The sequence below is a fragment of the Acanthochromis polyacanthus genome, chromosome 21 (assembly GCF_021347895.1).
Source record: "Acanthochromis polyacanthus isolate Apoly-LR-REF ecotype Palm Island chromosome 21, KAUST_Apoly_ChrSc, whole genome shotgun sequence".
In the NCBI taxonomy this organism is placed as follows: Eukaryota; Metazoa; Chordata; class Actinopteri; family Pomacentridae; genus Acanthochromis; species Acanthochromis polyacanthus.
This window is the reverse complement of record NC_067133.1, coordinates 30,913,517-30,930,536: the sequence shown is the minus strand read 5'-3', so window position 1 is coordinate 30,930,536 and position 17,020 is coordinate 30,913,517. Positions and strand designations below refer to the sequence as shown.

Here is a 17,020-nt window from a genome sequence, read left to right as displayed (position 1 = left end):
TCCTAAAGAATGTGTAGAGCAAAGCTATGTCCTCTCTTCTATTTTCCATCTTTTCATCCATTGTCAGTCTTGATTGAATGTCTCTCTCTACCTCATATTATCAGGATCAGACTCATTCTTTGGACTGTTTTCCATCAGTCAGTTTGTCCTCTTGGTCAGCAGTAACAGCTAGCTAAATATCTAGCTTCTACTGCTGAGAAAAAGATCACATTAGCATGGATTAGCAACCCTGTTACTGTGATTAGAGTAGGGTTAGCAAACAAGACAGAAAACATGGAATAAAAATGCTACCATTGATGTGGAAGCTGAGACAATCAATACCTATTATTGATGAATATGGAGCAGAACACTGGAGAAGACAAGGTTTAGGTTTCAGAAATTTTGAGCCCAAATGTCCTAGAATGATCCTTCTATTTATTATCCAGCTTCTACTTCTTGTTTTTGTTCCTTCTGGTCCATGCCGGTCCTGTTTTATCATCAGATCTACTCTGAGCCTTTAGAGGAGCAGCTTTAAACATCTCCTCTGATGGAAACCAGATTCATTTCTGCTCTGCTGGCGGTGAAAGCCAGACTGAGAGCAGATAGAGATGCTTCCCATATGTGCACACAGACACCTGATCTCCGTCCTGGTGGGTGAATCAACATTCCCAGAGAGTGACACTGATGTGCACGTCGTCTGTCCACGTCCAGGAGTTAAGCTGTGAGGCAGCAGGACAGAAGATCCTCCTCAGTTTATGTTCAGAGGACATTAAACTTTCATTAAGCAGAGTGTAAACTGTCAGATCATCTCCTCTCCACCGTCAGAAGCTTGAAGGCTTTTCTTACATTCTGATGCTGCTGATATTCCTTTACCAGATGTGATGTCATTTCCTCTACTTCCTGTCGGGTGTTGGAGGTCCATTCATCTGAGCAGGTGTGAGAGATTCTCTCCACCTCCTCTTCACATGCTGTCAGCTCATAAACCTTCTGCTGCCTTTTTCTGATTCCATCCTTTGTTTGGCTGCTAAGAAAAACATTAGTCTTATTTTTTCTTCCTTCCCGTGTTGAAGCGTGTCCTGATCGATTTGTTGCATGTCGGGGCGGCTGTAGGTGGATCTGAGCTAGATTTATAGCTGCAGAGGAGAGATACTGTTTGGCCTGGTTCCTCTCCACTCTCAGGTCCAGATGTTGTGTCCTCTGGCTGCCCTGAGCTCAGTAGCAGCTCCGACTGCTTCCTCCAGCTCCAGCTCTGTTTATTGGAGGCCCCAACCCTCAGCTGTGCTTCTGCTGACATCTTCATCAAAGCTCAGAGCTGCACGTGGAGGATGACGACATGGATGATGTGTGGAGCTGCAGAGACGATGCTTCCCTGGAGGCTGGAATGGCAAAACACAGCCGGTTCACAGAGAGGGCATTTATTTTTAGTGTTTATTGATCCCCTGAAGAAGAAACTGTTGTTTTTGTCTTCCCCACTCTCTGGACCAGACCAGGAGGAGGACAGAGCTCTGAGTCCTAACGGTGGTTGTTGGATGACTCCAACCCTACAGCAGAAATCCTGATCACTGTGAGGAGCTCCTTACTTCTCCTCTGCTGATGCCGAGTTTGAACAATTTATTTATTTATAAGTTCAGATAGAACTTTATTATCCCAAAATAAACCAGAAAAGCCCTCAGAGCTCAGTCCTCCTCCAAGGCTGCTCATTCCCCCACATGTCAGAAAAGCAGCATTTTTTATTCGTTTTTTTATTCGACTTTTTTGTCTCTTTTTTGTCGTATTGTTTTGCTTTTGTCATTTTGAGATTTTTTTGTCTTGTTTATGTTGTTTTACCTCCTTTTTATTGTCCTCCATTTTGTGTTTTGCTTTGTGTCTCATAATTTTTGTCTCACATTTGTCATTTTTTGTCTAATTTTTGTCTTTTTTTTGATCATTTGTCTAATTTTTTTGTCATTTTCTGTCTCACTTTTGTTTTGTGTCTCATTTTGTCATTGTTGTGATTTTTTGTCTTGTTTTGTGTTGTCTCATTTTTTGTCATTTTATGTTTTGTTTTGGTTGTTTTCTGTCTCATTCGTGTCATTTATGTCATCTTTTTTTGTGTGTTCTGAACCTTGCTTCTCTAATTTTCTGTCTCTTTTTTTTGTCTTGTTTCATGCCGTTTATATAATTTTTGGCCATAGTGTGTCTCACTTTTGTAGTTTTTTGTCTCAGAAACACCCCCACAGTTTAATCAGCTGTTCCTTGGATCATTTCTGATGGATAAGTCCTGATAAGTCCTCAGAGGTGGATTTGTAGTAGGATCACAATCAGCTGATGTAGTGTTCACTGGTTGTCATGGTTACAGTGACGCCGTGACGCTCTCTGGGAATGATACAGAAATCTTTCCGTGGATCCAGACTATAAACTGCATCACTGCCAGAATCTAGCTGTGTTTCCATTACCCTTAGATATGCGCAAAATGTAAAAAAAAAACTGGTAATGGAAACACCTGAATTTAGAAAAAGGACTAAAATATCGCTAAAAAGTTTTTACGCTCTCATGAGGTGGTTTTTCAGACGTTTCGATATTAAAAAATATCGCAAAAGTGCAATGGAAACACTTTTTCTGCAATTATACGTCACCAGACGTGACGTACCTGGTCACATGACCGGTTCTCTCGGAGTAAACATGGCGCGGTACGTGTGGACAGAAGAGGAGACAGACTTTTCTTGCCATTATTCTTGAGAAAAACATCACTGCCATACTAGACAGTCGATGTAAACATAACAACACCTACACGCAACAGGTTTTGCGCGTCCATCTTCCTGCAGTGAAATCTCGCGGGATGATATTTTACGAGAGTTACGATGCTTCTGCCCAGAACAACCTTCAATGGAAACACGTTAAAAACGCAAATGTACTTTGTCGAAATTTTAGAAATATTGCTTTTATTTTGCGAAAAACTATAACGGGAGCCCAACTTCTGATCGGTCCTTGAGTCATTTCTGACCTCTGAAAATTTTGTCCAAATCTGTTAGTTTGTTTTTGAGTAATGTTGCTGACAGACAGACACACAGATATCTCCTGTTTAAAGTGCTGCTAGCTTGACTCCAGCTCCTTGTTAATTATCACTGTTAGCATGTCTGAAGCTCTGCTAGCTTCATTCTGTTCCACACTCATTTCCAGTCCTGTGGATCAGTGGAGCCTCGCTGTGACTGGATATGGTGTGGAGAGACCTGAAGATGCTGAATCTGTTTACTGCTCTGTGGAATGTGAACTCCACTGGAATGTTCTGCCGTTTGCCAAAAGATGAATCAGGTAGCTCATGTATCTTCTGGAAGCAGCTCTGGAGCTCCACCTGCTCCTAGTTTGGTCAGGAACTCTGTTTATACCTTCAGCCTCTCTCCGGACATCGCTCTGCTCTGATCTATCGCCTTCTTCACGTCTGAGTTTACTCTGGACCTCTCTGGGTATTTTTCACTGCTGCCCCAGCGAGGACTCTTCACGGCCAGCAGGAGCCGGTCTACCTGCATGAAGCTGAAAAACGACTCCAGTGTTTATCCATCCAGGACTTATTATCAACGGTGTCAGCCGGTGGTGGTGTTGATCCAGAGTGTTTGGTAAACCCTCTGAGTGGAGGATGGAGGGAGACGGAGCCTTCACAAAGGTGCAGACATGCACGTTTAATGCTGGCGTGTGCACGTGAAACAATGTGAAGTCCTGTCATAGCTGAGAACAGTAAGTTCAGTTTGAACACCAGTGTGAAGACAAGCAGCTGCTGGTTGATTGTGTTTCTCTGCAGGAGTCTGAACTTAGTTCTGGTGGAAGTCGAACAGGTTTGGACAGAAACGCACTAATGAGCTTAAAAAAAATCTCAAACATCAACGGCTGTCTGCCTGCAGGAACTAACCGGGTCAGACAGGAGGAGCTGAAAAACCAAACATCCAATCAGCTCCTCCAGGTTCCTGCACCAGTAAACACTCAGGTTCTGCATCCAGAGCTGGTGGAGGAGCTCTAATCAGGACTAGATCTGGGCTGCAGTGGATCAGTGGTTAGTACTTTTGCCCCTCTCTTAGAAGATCCTCGGTTCATGTCACGGCCGGGTTCTGGTTCTGGTCTTTCTGCATGGAGTTTCTGGGTTCTCCCTGCTGGGTTCTCCAGGTTCTCCAGCTTCCTCCCACAGTCCAACAACATGCTGAGGTTAACTGGTGATTCTAAACTGTCTGTAGGTGTTATTGTTTGTCTGTATGTGTGGACCTGTGATTGGCTGTTACCTGTCCAGGTGAACCTAATGAGGATTAATGGATGGTTGGATGGATGGTTGGATGATGGATAGTTGGATGGATGATGGTTGGATGGATGATGGATAGATAATGGATGGATAGACAGACGGATGGATGGTTAGATGATGGATGGATGGATGATGGATAGATGATGGATGGATAGACAGACGGATGGATGATGGTTGGATGGATCATGGATGGATGAATAATGGATGATAGTTGGATGATGGATGGATGAATGGATGGTTGGATGGATGATGGATGATGGATGGATCATGATGGATGATGGATGGATGGATGGATGGATGATGGATGGATGGATGGATGAATGGATGATGGATGAATGGATGATGGATGGATGGATGATAGATGGATGGATGGTTGGATGGATGGTTGGATGATGATGGATGGTTGGATGGATGATGGATGAATTGATGGATGGATGGATGGATGGATGGATGGATGGATGATAGATGGATGATGGATGGTGGTTCAGATCTTCTTGTGGCTCATACCAGCTGTCATGTCTGTGAGTCCAGTTAGCTTAGCTTAGCATGAAGTCTGGCTCAGAGTTAAGCCTTGAAGAACACTAGTTCATAGACGATGTATTCATTCCATTTGTAAAGGTGTTTTTTAATCTTTTTGGAGCGTTATGTTCCATATCCAGTTGTCTTTGTGTTCTGGTTGTAGCTCCTAGCTACCGTCTGGTCGCTACAGGAGGTTTCCAGGTTTTCCACAGCTCAATAAATTCCTGCTACGCTGTAAAAAATCTGGACTTTTATGGAATTTTTTCTCGTTATTTTATAGATTTTTTTTCTCTTACTTGTAAAATACACAAAAATCTAAAAACAGATAAAAGATGAACTGTGAACTTAGATGTCTGATGGAAAATAACATTCAAGACTGAATCAGCTTAAATGTAAATTGTTCAGGAAAAGTTTAATTTTTTGACATTAGAATACATTCACAGAACATTTTCACATTCCTAAATACTTTACACATTATAACTTCTTCATTTTAAACTCGTCACCCGGCTCTGATTAGTAAGAAGACATGATTTCTGAGCTGCTGCACGTTATTATCGTTATCGCTGTGTGGTCGCTGATCTAGAAATGACTTATCCTGAAACCCTGCTTCATTCCTGCTAGTCTGCATCCACTCAGCTAGATAAGATAATTACAGGAACCCAGGGGAAGGGAGGAACTTTAGCATTCCTGTTCTCTGAAATCAATCAAACCAACATCAGCTGCAGCTGACAGGAAGTTTAACGTGATGCTGGTCGATTATCAGGTAACAGAGATTAACAGAGATCAGAAAATTAAACAACAATCCTCCTTTTCTACGTCCAACAGTCGAACTGGCAGGTTGGAAAGGTGACGTCAGAACGAGGAACAGGAAGTAGATTTAGTTGGAACATGTGTTGTTCCTCCCTGGATAAACAGCTCAGACTGGCTTTAATTGTTCTGTGTTCAGTCTGATCTGTGGAGGAATTGGTTTGGTCTGTAGATGTTAAAGGTTGGGGTGTGTCGGCTCAGGGGGCGACATGGAAGCTTCACTTTTATCATCTGTAACCATTTAAAGCCGGCAAGCAAACTCATCTTAGTCCAGGTTCCACATTCAGCCCAGTTTGATCTAAAGTGACCAGTAAAATAATAACCTATCAATAACCATAGAAATCCAGATGTTTCCCTTTGTTTTTGTTGCAAGATAGTCCATTCTGACAATGTTCACATTTAAATATAAACTATCTTTTATGATGAGATCAGAAAGCTTCAGTCTCATTATACACAGTGTGTTCAGTGAAATTCCAGATGACTTTCTCCCTTTGAAACCTGCAAGATAAATAAATTAAGAAAATAAAATGAGAATAAAAAATAAGTAAAACGTAGAGTAAAAGACGTAAATAGAAATCTTTACAAGAAAGATGTACAAACAATGTACAAGTGGCAGCAAATGAACAGATCCAGAAACAGATAGAGCAAAACATTATGAGCAGCAGGAGATTTACGAAGAAAAATTATTTTAGTTCAGTTTCACCAACATTCAGCCTCAGTTTATCATTTAGACATTAAAACCTACAGATCAGTTCATCTACAAAAGCACAAAACATTCAGCCTCAGCTATCTGGAACTGAACCATAGAGGATTTTACTTTATCATCAAACAACTTATCAAGGTCTAGAAATTATTTAAAATTTGCATATCTTCTCTGTAATATTTAGAGTCGTCCTGTGGGATGGACTGGACCCAGGCTGGGCCGGTTTTGGTCCACGGACCACATGTTTGACACCCCTGGTTTAACGGTTCCACAGGACTGAGCTGCTCTCTGCAGAGACGTAATCAGAGTTCAGCCTCTTCAGTCCATCAGAACCATCTTCAGGGTCCATCAGGACCATAAAACTCAGCATCCATGGAGACTCTCTGCTGGCTGTCAGTTCAGTCTGATGCTGATGTCTGGCTGATGAGCTCCACAAAGCAGGATTTAGGGGTTTTAAAGAAGAGCTGCACTGTAAAACAGCTGGTGGACTCTGTTCATAGTTCCAGTAGAGCCAGTAAACAGGCTGATTCAGGAGCAGCTCAGTGTTGAGTTAAAGACCTACAAAGATCCTTCCTCCTCTTTAATATGTCGTCTCTACATTCACACATTCCTCCTTTCAACACTGTCAGTGTTTCCAGCCGTCACCTCTGACAGCGTTTGTTCTGGAAGACCACCATGTTTGGACAGACTTCCCATGGAAACTGGTCTAACCGTCTGCAGCGGTGTTGCTCTTTAGAGAGGTCTCCTCGTCTGCAGCATCAACAACAACAAACCCTCCTTTCATAGACATGTCCTGTTCTGTCCAACCTCCTGGAATCTTCTCTTCCTGCAGATCTTCACTCATCGCTGCCGTCCTTATTCACCGCTCCAGGTTACGTTTGGAGGCGGTTAGCAGCCAGTAACATGATCATAGCTAAAAACATGATAAATTCACCCATTTGAAATGTAATAAAGCCAATAATGTAATAACCTGTCAATAGTATAATAAGTTATTAAGTTATTGGTTGGTTATGTTAACGGTCTAGCGTTAAAAACATCTGCAGCCAATAACGTAATAACATAAATAGACTGCATTTGTTCTCTTCTATGTCAGAGAGTCTAGATGTAGACAGAAGAAGATGTTCTATTCTGAAGCTCTACAAGCTGCTGGACATTAAACAGTTATTTAAAGGACAGATGAAAGCCTGGATTCTTCTCAGGACTGTACCAAGTTAAGGACATTAACTGGAAGAAGTAACATCAGATTTGTGTTGATGTTTTCTCCTTAGTTCATAATACTGTTATAGAACCGGCCCAGTTATTTATAGACAGCTTTAATTAGGAATTGAATCATTTTTCCTCGAGAAGTGTTTGAAAAATGTTTTCTGAGAAAAAAATGCAGTAAATTCATTTGAAAATTCAACAGAGATGCTGACATGAAAGTATGAATTTACACATCTAAGCAAATAAAAATCTAAATGAAGGTTTTGTCCAACAAATGATTCAGTCAGGGTTCACCACTGGTTAAGGTCTGGAAGATCTGCTGAAGCTGCCTTCATGTGACACATCTACTAACAGTTCTGCATTGTTTGTCCCTCAGAGTGCCCAGAGCCTCCAGAGCAACAAGGATTCTCGCCTCCTGTGGGTCAAAGACGACCGTTTGCTCTGCACCAGCTTCGATATGGTGAGAAACCTTCAGCACAGTTCTTCTCCTCCTGTAGAAGGACCTGTCTGATGGTCACAGAACCAATGCCTGCTTTTAGTTCTTCTGAAAAACACCTTCTTAAATCTGACTAGACTTATTTAATGAGTGTCACCTTATCCATCCTTTGAGATATGATTTATTTAAAGCAGATTCAGTAAGTTACTGCTGAACACGTTGCAGCGCTGCTCAGGTTTATACAGATTATTACTATTATTGTTTGTATTTTTATGTACTGGGTAAAGCTAAAAAGAGGTAGAGCTGATATCTGAGGTAAAGAAGCATCAGATTGAGGTCTTATGTTCCTGTTCAGCTGCCAGCTTTCATCTGTAACCACACTACTGGTATGTTTATTCCACTTTCACTGTTTCTATCCACCTGCTTTCAGAATTTTAAGTGTAAAACATTTATTTTTTATGCTGAAATCCCACACAATGCAAACTCTCTGATGTGAGGAGCATCTGCTAGTGAAAGCTATCATCAGACTACGCTGGATGATGATGATTCACGAGTTCGTGTTTCCTGATCGTCGTCCCTCTGTAGATACGTAGTCGAGAGGTGAGGCTGTGGGACAGCAGGAAGCTGAACTCTTCACTCAGCTCCGTGACTCTGGGTTCCTCCAGTGGGTGAGTTCTGCTTCACTTCCATCTGTTGTCCTCCATCATGGACTCATGACTTCCCTCAGAACCTCTCTGAAGGAAGTAAAAGTCTGTCCTTGTGATGGTCGTAGAGCTTCAGTAGAAACCAACTGGACTTCTCTGGTAGTATCATAGGAGTTTCAGTCGAAATCAGTCACTGTAGTATTGTAGGAGTTCTAGTAGAAACCAACTGGAGGTTTTTGAAGATGTTTCACCTCTCGAGAGGTGACACGTGCTCTTCAAGAACCTCCAGTAGAAACCAACTGGAGATTGTTGAAGATGTTTTACATCTTCAACAACCTCCAGTTGGTTTCTACTGGAACTCCTCCGACCACCACACTCAGATGACTGAGAACCTCCAGACGTGTCCTTGTGTGGTTTGTGTGTCGTCATGCAGGGAGTTCATGCTAGTGTCATGTATGTTTGAATGATGAGTTCATGCTAGTGACATGTATGTTTGAATGATGTGTGGAGAACATGGACAGGCATGTGGACCTCCCAGAGTTCTGTCCCTCCACATTCCTGCCACTTCCCGGGTCAGAACACTCAGAGTCCAGAGTTCTTCTTCACTCCATAACCTCCTTAAAGAGTCCGGCGCGCTCTCTGCTCCTCTGGTCGCTCGGTTTGTTTTTCCTAACGGCTGCTGAGGACGGTCGGCTGGCCGGAGCGTGGCCGGCCTCCAGAGAGGAAGGACTGGAAGACGGGGGTGGGAGTGAGGATTCCTTTGTCAGATCCAGCTCATGCTTTCTGGTGTTATTATAAAGAGGTTCGTGGGTCAAGTGGGTCCGAACCGGAGCCGACCGGACTCTGTGAGGTCATGCAGGCTGCGGTGGAGGATTAAATGAATCAGTGTGGTGGTTTTTACTGTAAAATGTGGTGACGTGGCTGCAGACGTGGGCTTTGGATCAGCTGCTTGGTTCTGGTTCTGGAGCTCTGAGGTGTGAAACTGTACAGTGTAAGTTCATGTAAACGCTGTGAACAGTTTTTATTGGAGCCTGCTTCCCTCTGGTCGTCTCAGGAAGAGGAATGTTGTTGGTTTCCCTCTTGGAGAGTTTTAGGAGTCCTGAATAACAGCCTCTTCTGTCTCTGTTTCCTTCACTTCCTCTTTGGTTGCAGTCACGCAGAGAGCTGTCTGTCAGACTGAAATCATTTCATTTCTTTATTTATTCTCACAAGACAGTGCAGATTAATTAACCTACAATCTCATAAAGTTTACACCAAGTTGCGTTAAATAAGCTGGATTTATCACAAGGCTTCTGTTGTCCCAAACATAAAAAAACATACAGATGGAAAAAAAGATCTAGTAAAATTAAAACAATGATGACAAATGAATCCTGGCTGGGTTCAGCCTTCCCTGAAGGATTATTAATTTGGAGCCTGTCATAAAATGCTGATAGCTGAAGTTCCTGATTTTAAGGTGTTGGATGGTTAGTCAGCCGTGCTTTATGCTGTCTCTGTAAACTGACAGCTGGATCTTTGTCTGATAGCTGCTGGTAAAGTATTCCAGTTTATACAACGTTTAGTAGATCAGGAGGACTTTCTAATTTAACTTCACACCCCCAGTAGCCGACCTGGTATTAGTCACACCATTTCTCTTTTTGATAAACTCTTCATTGTTTTTAGTTTCCATGGAAACTGAGGATATCTGAAGCCTTAGATGACTGTTTTCTCCTCGTTACCAGAGCAAACATATCTTTTGTGCCATTGATTGTGAATATCTGGAAACCCCCCCAAACAGGAAGTGTCATCTGAAACGGCAGGAAACAGATCACTGGTTGATTTTATTGGCCTCAGATCTGTTCCTGCTGTTTAAATACCAACAGAGAGGATTCCTGTGATGATCTGATCTGGGACCGGCTGGTAAACCTTCACATTCAGTCTGTCCACACGTTTTAAATCACAGAGCAGCAGATCATCTTGGATTTATTAACTCATGTCATTAGCTGTGGATCTGAGACCAGCCCTTTGGTTTCCTGTTAGAGATGCTGCTTCATTCAGAAGACTGATGTTTCCACTGGGTGTGTGCTCACATTAAACCACCATCATCCATTTTCCTTCTCTTCTCACTTCTTATGGTCTTTAATTTCTGTCAGCCAAATCTTATTTTTCCTCCTAATGTCTTTTTATCACCTCAGGTAGACGTCTGATAAAGGTCAGGATAGTAGACTGTAGATTCCTGGAAAAGTTGAGGGCTGCTAAACACTATTTTTTGAACGGCAGTGTACGTGATAAAGGTTTGTGTTTCTGCAGTCGAGGCGCATTGATCAGATTTCCCTTCAGGATGTCTTTTCCTTCTTTATTCCTGGTTTGTGGGTTTTCTGTGGGTAATTAGTTCAGCATCTCATCAGTGCATGTACAGAAGACAGAAAGCAGTGATCAGAAGAACTGAAGTCTGTTTATCTCCTGATTTTAACAGATGGAGGTGTATAAAGCTGGACTTGTTGCTCTGTCCTGGTGTGTTTTTAATGAAAGGCTGTGTGGTAAACATGGTGTGTAATTGGAGCAGTCACTGGCCTGGATCAGGTTGGCTTCACTCGTCCACAACATTCAGTAGGACTGTTTTCTTTGGAGTGTCACAACTTAAAGACATGACGATCCAGTGGAGCGGGTTGTGGTGGGACATGATGATAATGGAGGGGAGATGTTTATCCTCTGGTTGGGGCTGCAGGGTGCTGGTCTGAGGGGCGTTTTAACTGCTAAGCTACTTATTACTGCATTTTCCACCCGAGCTGCAGATCTATGGAGAACAGAGTTGATCTGTGTGCTGCTCTCTGCCTCCATAAACCCACATTATAATAATGAGTTTAATTGGGCCTTTAAGCAGCTGCAGTCAGTGAACTTTACGACTGCAACCAGCTTTCTGTGTAAACCCTGAAGACGTCACAATAAGTACCCCTCCCCCGCAGCCGCTAACACCGTTAGCTCAGTTAGCTCAGATCACTGGATGACAGCGAGGTCTGGTTTAGTCCTCAGTCATACATGGACGCTTCTACATGCAACTTAATTAATTCATGTAGAGCAACTTTAACTAATATAGAGCAACTTAAATAATATAGAGCAACTTTAACTCATTTTAGAGCAACTTTAACTCATTTTAGAGCAACTTTAACTCATTTTAGAGCAACTTTAACTAATATAGAGCAGCTTTAACTCATTTTAGAGCAACTTAAATAATATAGAGCAACTTTAACTCATTTTAGAGCAACTTTAACTCATTTTAGAGCAACTTTAACTAATATAGAGCAACTTTAACTAATATAGAGCAACTTAAATAATATAGAGCAACTTTAACTCATTTTAGAGCAACTTTAACTCATTTTAGAGCAACTTTAACTAATATAGAGCAACTTTAACTCATTTTAGAGCAACTTTAACTAATATAGAGCAGCTTTATCTAATATAGAGCAAATTCAAATCATATAGAGCAACTTTAACTAATGTAGAGCAACTTTAACTCATTTTAGAGCAACTTTAACTAATATAGAGCAATTTTAACTCATTTTAGAGCAACTTTAACTAATATAGAGCAACTTTAACTCATTTTAGAGCAACTTTAACTAATATAGAGCAATTTTAACTCATTTTAGAGCAACTTTAACTAATATAGAGCAACTTTAACTCATTTTAGAGCAACTTTAACTAATATAGAGCAACTTAAATAACATAGAGCAACTTTAACTCATTTTAGAGCAACTTTAACTCATTTTAGAGCAACTTTAACTAATATAGAGCAACTTTAACTCATTTTAGAGCAACTTTAACTAATATAGAGCAGCTTTATCTAATATAGAGCAAATTCAAATCGTATAGAGCAACTTTAACTCATATATAGCAGCTTTAACTATGTTAGGACATGAATAAAAGTGGAAGCTTCGTGGAAAACGTTGCCTGCGTGACCCCAAACTGTTGACCAGTAGTGTAGATCCATCTTCTGTTGCTTCACGTCACGACAGACTTCAGCTGTTTTTGATGAGAGGCTGATTAAAAACGACGGCGGTGACCAGCAGCTCAGTGATTGGACGGGACAGGAGTCGTCCCTAGAGACTGTTGTCCAATCAGACGGGTTAGACAAAGAGCTGTCGGCTCTGAGGCGGTCAGATAGAGGATCCAGGTGATGGGACTGTTTCTGTGTTTTTGTTGCTGGGTTGTGGCTCAGAGCAGGGTTCAGTCTCTGTTTCCTGTCGATGTGCAGGTCTCTGGCTCTAATTGAGCCCAACTCCCTTTAATCAGACGGATTGAGAAGATGCCGGTGCCCCTCCAGAGGACTGGCTTCGTACAGAACAGTCCCCCTTTCTCCCACCCAGCTCTAATCAGTCCCAGATGAAGGCTTTCCTGTGGGATTAGGTGCAGCTGCAGCACCACAAACCAAACCAGACCAACAACACCGCCCAATGTTTGAGCCACAGTTTGACCTCGCTGCTTCACTCACAGAAAGTAGCGCTTTGTTGTCCTGGTCCAGCCCAGGAACTGGTGTTTGAAGCAGAACTGTGGTCTCCAGGTGATGCTGGGGTCGAGGAGGCCGAGGGGAGGTAGGGAGGAGAGATGTGGTGCACACGCTCCGTCAGACGACCTGAACTCTGAAACATGAAGTCTGGAGTCTGTTAGTGATTCAGCAGGAGGAGGGAGCGCTGAAATCCCCTCATATTTTCTTAGAGATATCGTCTCTCTGTGAGCTTTTATTGGCTCTTTGTGGAGGCTCTGATGGTAATCCCAACCTTCTTCTGCTCCGTAGCACCTCATTGTAAAGTCTTCTGTTCTTCTTTCAGGCCTGTGATTAACCAGTAAAACGATTATTCCTTGACTTACTGTCCTGTCAGGAACTCCGCTGCTTTTTCCCAACCTGACTGCCTGGTAGACCACCAGCCTGGTCCTGCTTCTCACTCTTCTTCTTCTGGAGGAAACAGGGAGCTGCTTTCTGAAGGTGCTGGGGTCTTGGTTTATAATTAAGAGCCTTTTTAGAGCAGAATCTGATGGAGCTGTTCAGAAGTGGTGAAAGCACATGAGGTGTGGAGCGTTTGGCAGGGCTTGGTTAATAGAATCCACAGAGGGTTTTGATTTCATCCCGCAGGTATGTGCTCAGCTCTGCAGGGATCAGAAGGACAGCCACAGAATGAAACACAGAAAACCTTCCTCCACCTCTCTCCTGCCACTGTTTCATTTCTTTGTTCATTTCTAATCTCTGGCTATGTGGCAGTTCAGAGCGTCTTAGTGCTGTTCAGATAATTACACTAATGACCCTGAACTGGAAGGTTTTTCTGGAAGCTCACTGCGATCCGTCTCAGGTTTGGAGTCTGAGACAGTGTCAGACTTCACTTTCCATCCTCAGTAAAAACAGAAGCAGAGCTGCACTTGCAGCTGTGGGTATTCAGTTTTTTGCCAACATCTGGAAAAAAGTCTGTTCTCCGTTTATTAAAACTCGCAGCAACGTTTGGGATCTTTGCCGAGCAGAAACCTTCTCAGCTCCGTTTCTTTCCTCGCTGCTCTGAGGAGAAGATAGAGACGTTCACACACAGAAACACTCTGGTTTTAATGTAAAGACAGAATAAATGATTCCACTTCCTGCTGCATTAATCCAACAGTGATCCTGTTTCTCATATTTTACTCTCTAGTATCAGTCCGTCGTCCTTCTAGAAGTTCATCTCGCTGCTTTCAGTTTCTTCTTTGCTGCATTTTTCTGCCACGTCTTTCTGTGTTTCTCATTTTTTTCCTCTCTGAGTGTCTTTCAGCGCCGTGCACATGTTTTATAAGAGTCATTATTGTCCCTTTTCATGAGAGTCAGGAAGCGTGGCGGCTGCTGTTTTTAAATCATGCCTCAGTCCTGGACTCCGTCTGCTGTGGCAGAAACAAAGGTCTGAGTGTGTTTCTCATTAGTGGCTGCTTTCCTTCTGCACACCTCAGAGCTCAGCAGGAATAATGGAGGAATGAAGGGAGTGACGGAGATACAGATGGACACAGACATGCCCGTCTAATTCATATTTACGGCTTCAATGAAACAAGACGGACCCTCTTAAATTACAGCTGAGATAAAAGCCGTGAAGTCTGAAGTTCTGACCTCCTACAGTCTGTAAACATGAAGTGGTTGAGGCCTTCTGCTCAGTTTTGTTCTTAAACGACAAATAATGTTCCGCCTTTCAGCTTTAGTTTGAGGTTTTTACTTAATAAACTTAAATTTTATTGAGCTGGACATAAATTCAGCAACAATAAATGATAAAACTGCTTCAGTTTGGAGCTTCAGAGTCCTGCTGTCAGATGCTGTTTTGTCCACATTAGAAGCTTCATCTGGTGAAGCTGGACGTTTGTGAACAAAGTGAAATGTCATCTCATCGTATTTCCTGGACGATGAGCGGTTTCTGTTTTCATCTTCATGCTGGTGCTGTACCGCTGATCTGTTCCTCCTCTGAGCCTTTCTGACCTCTCTCTTCCTTTATCTGTGGGACTTAAAGCATCTGCATCTTCGGGTAAACTCTGCTAGAAGCTTTCCATCTGCAGCTGGAGGAGTGTTCACTGGGTTTTATTCCCTTTAAATGGTCTTCCAGGCTCAGCAGCTCCTTCAGGTTTCACTAGAATCACCTGTAGATGTTCATGAATCCGTGATGAACTGAAACACACACCATAGTTTTTATTGTGTTTATTTTAGTTTGATCCAGAAGAAGGAATATTGAAGCTCAGTTGTCCAGAGTGGGTCTGATGATCAGACTTTTCCTGTGGTTTAATGGAGAGCAGACAGACGATAGAAACCAGCGACGCTGTCTGAGGAGGAAACAGAAGGAAAGTCTTTATCAGAAGTTATCTCTGGTTATTTGGTGGCAGGTGAGCCGCATGTGCTGATGTCACTTCCTGTGTTGACCTCATTTGTCATAGTCAGTGAATGTCATATAGCAGTACCTGGAACCATCTAGAACTGGAGGAAAAATAAACCTTGTCTTCTCCAGTTTTCTGCTCCATATTCATCAATAATAGGTATTGATTGGCTCAGCTTCCACATCAATGGCAGCATTTTTATTCCATGTTTTCTGTGCTGTTTGCTAACCCTACTCTAATCACAGTAACAGGGTTGCTAATCCATGCTAATGTGATCTTTTTCTCAGCAGTAGAAGCTATATATTTAGCTAGCTGTTACTGCTGACCAAGAGGACAAACTGACTGATGGAAAACAGTCCAAAGAATGAGTCTGATCCTGATAATATGAGGTAGAGAGAGACATTCAATCAAGGCTGACAATGGATGAAAAGATGGAAAATAGAAGAGAGGACACAGCTTTGCTCTGCACATTCTTTAGGAAAACTGTTGGAGGATGGAAACGACACAAACAAGACACAAAATGACAAAAACATCAACAGGTTCTGCTAGCATGTTGTGGGACACGTTACATCTATAATAATTATTATTTAAAATATTATGTTGATTAAAAAATGTTCCCAGAATTACAGAGACATCAATTAAAAAATAAAACCAAAAAAAGTAGATTTACATTTCTTTTTTACTGTTTTATTAGAGATCCAGTTTGGTCATCAGGGGGATGGGACCAGAGAAAAATGATATTTTAGGGGAACTCCAGACTTATTTGGTATTTTAAAATATTTTCAAACATTCTTTTCTCCAGTTTTGGAATGATCCTCCTACCACATGTGTCCTATAACAGAACATACTACATGTGTCATGCGTGTTGCTGTCGTGGACAGCTGAGTGGAAATAGCAGTGAAGAAGTGAGCAGATCACAGATTTCACGTCTCTTTGGAAACGTTTTGACAGCAGCTGCATGAACTCGTCGTTTTCTCTCCCTCTGGTCGAGTGCACTCAGCTTAAGCAGATTAAAACATTTCATCAAACCTAATTGGTGGAGAGCTGAGGAGGAGGTGGAGGCCAGGAAATCATTCCACTATTGTGCAGAGCAGGTTGGAGAAGAAAGAGAAGGTGGAGGAGCCTCAGGGGGAACCAGTTGGTCTTTAGTCTGGGCGCTCTTCAACAAACCTCTGAGGACTTTCTGCTCCAACGTCCTCTGAAAGCTCTTTGTCTGAGGCAAGCTAACGTTATTTCAGTGAGGTCAATTAGTCATCCAGCTGCAGGACGGAGGCTTTGTGGTGGAGCTCAGAGTGGGAGGCCGAGTCCTGGAGCAGCTCTAAGTCCTCCTTTGTGCCTTTGCTCCTTAACATGATGAGAAAACAGAATTTATCACGATTGTTGGGTTCAAGAAATAATTTTAAGTTCAGTGTTCTTAGTTCTAACGCTAAAAGAGCTGTATTAGCATGCTAGCCTGCTATTTCAGATCAGCAGCAGTGAAACTAACCTGATAATCGATCTACAGGATGATCTGCTGCTGTTCTCCATAAAGGATCATCTGTAAATTACCAGGAGAACAGGTGAGAGTCGTACAGGTGTCTCTGCAGCTGCATTCCTACCAGCAGATCAGCCACATACTGTATCTGCTG

At 42.4% G+C, this 17,020-nt stretch overlaps 1 protein-coding gene across 1 annotated transcript in view; it reads left to right on the top strand.

Annotated features, from left to right (window-relative positions):
- Positions 1–17,020, top strand: part of coro7 (coronin 7) — a 109,184-nt gene that overhangs the window by 20,010 nt on the left and 72,154 nt on the right. The window contains 2 exon segments of the mRNA XM_051941223.1: positions 7,852–7,935; positions 8,497–8,579. Coding sequence (XP_051797183.1) covers positions 7,852–7,935; positions 8,497–8,579 — 167 coding nt within the window.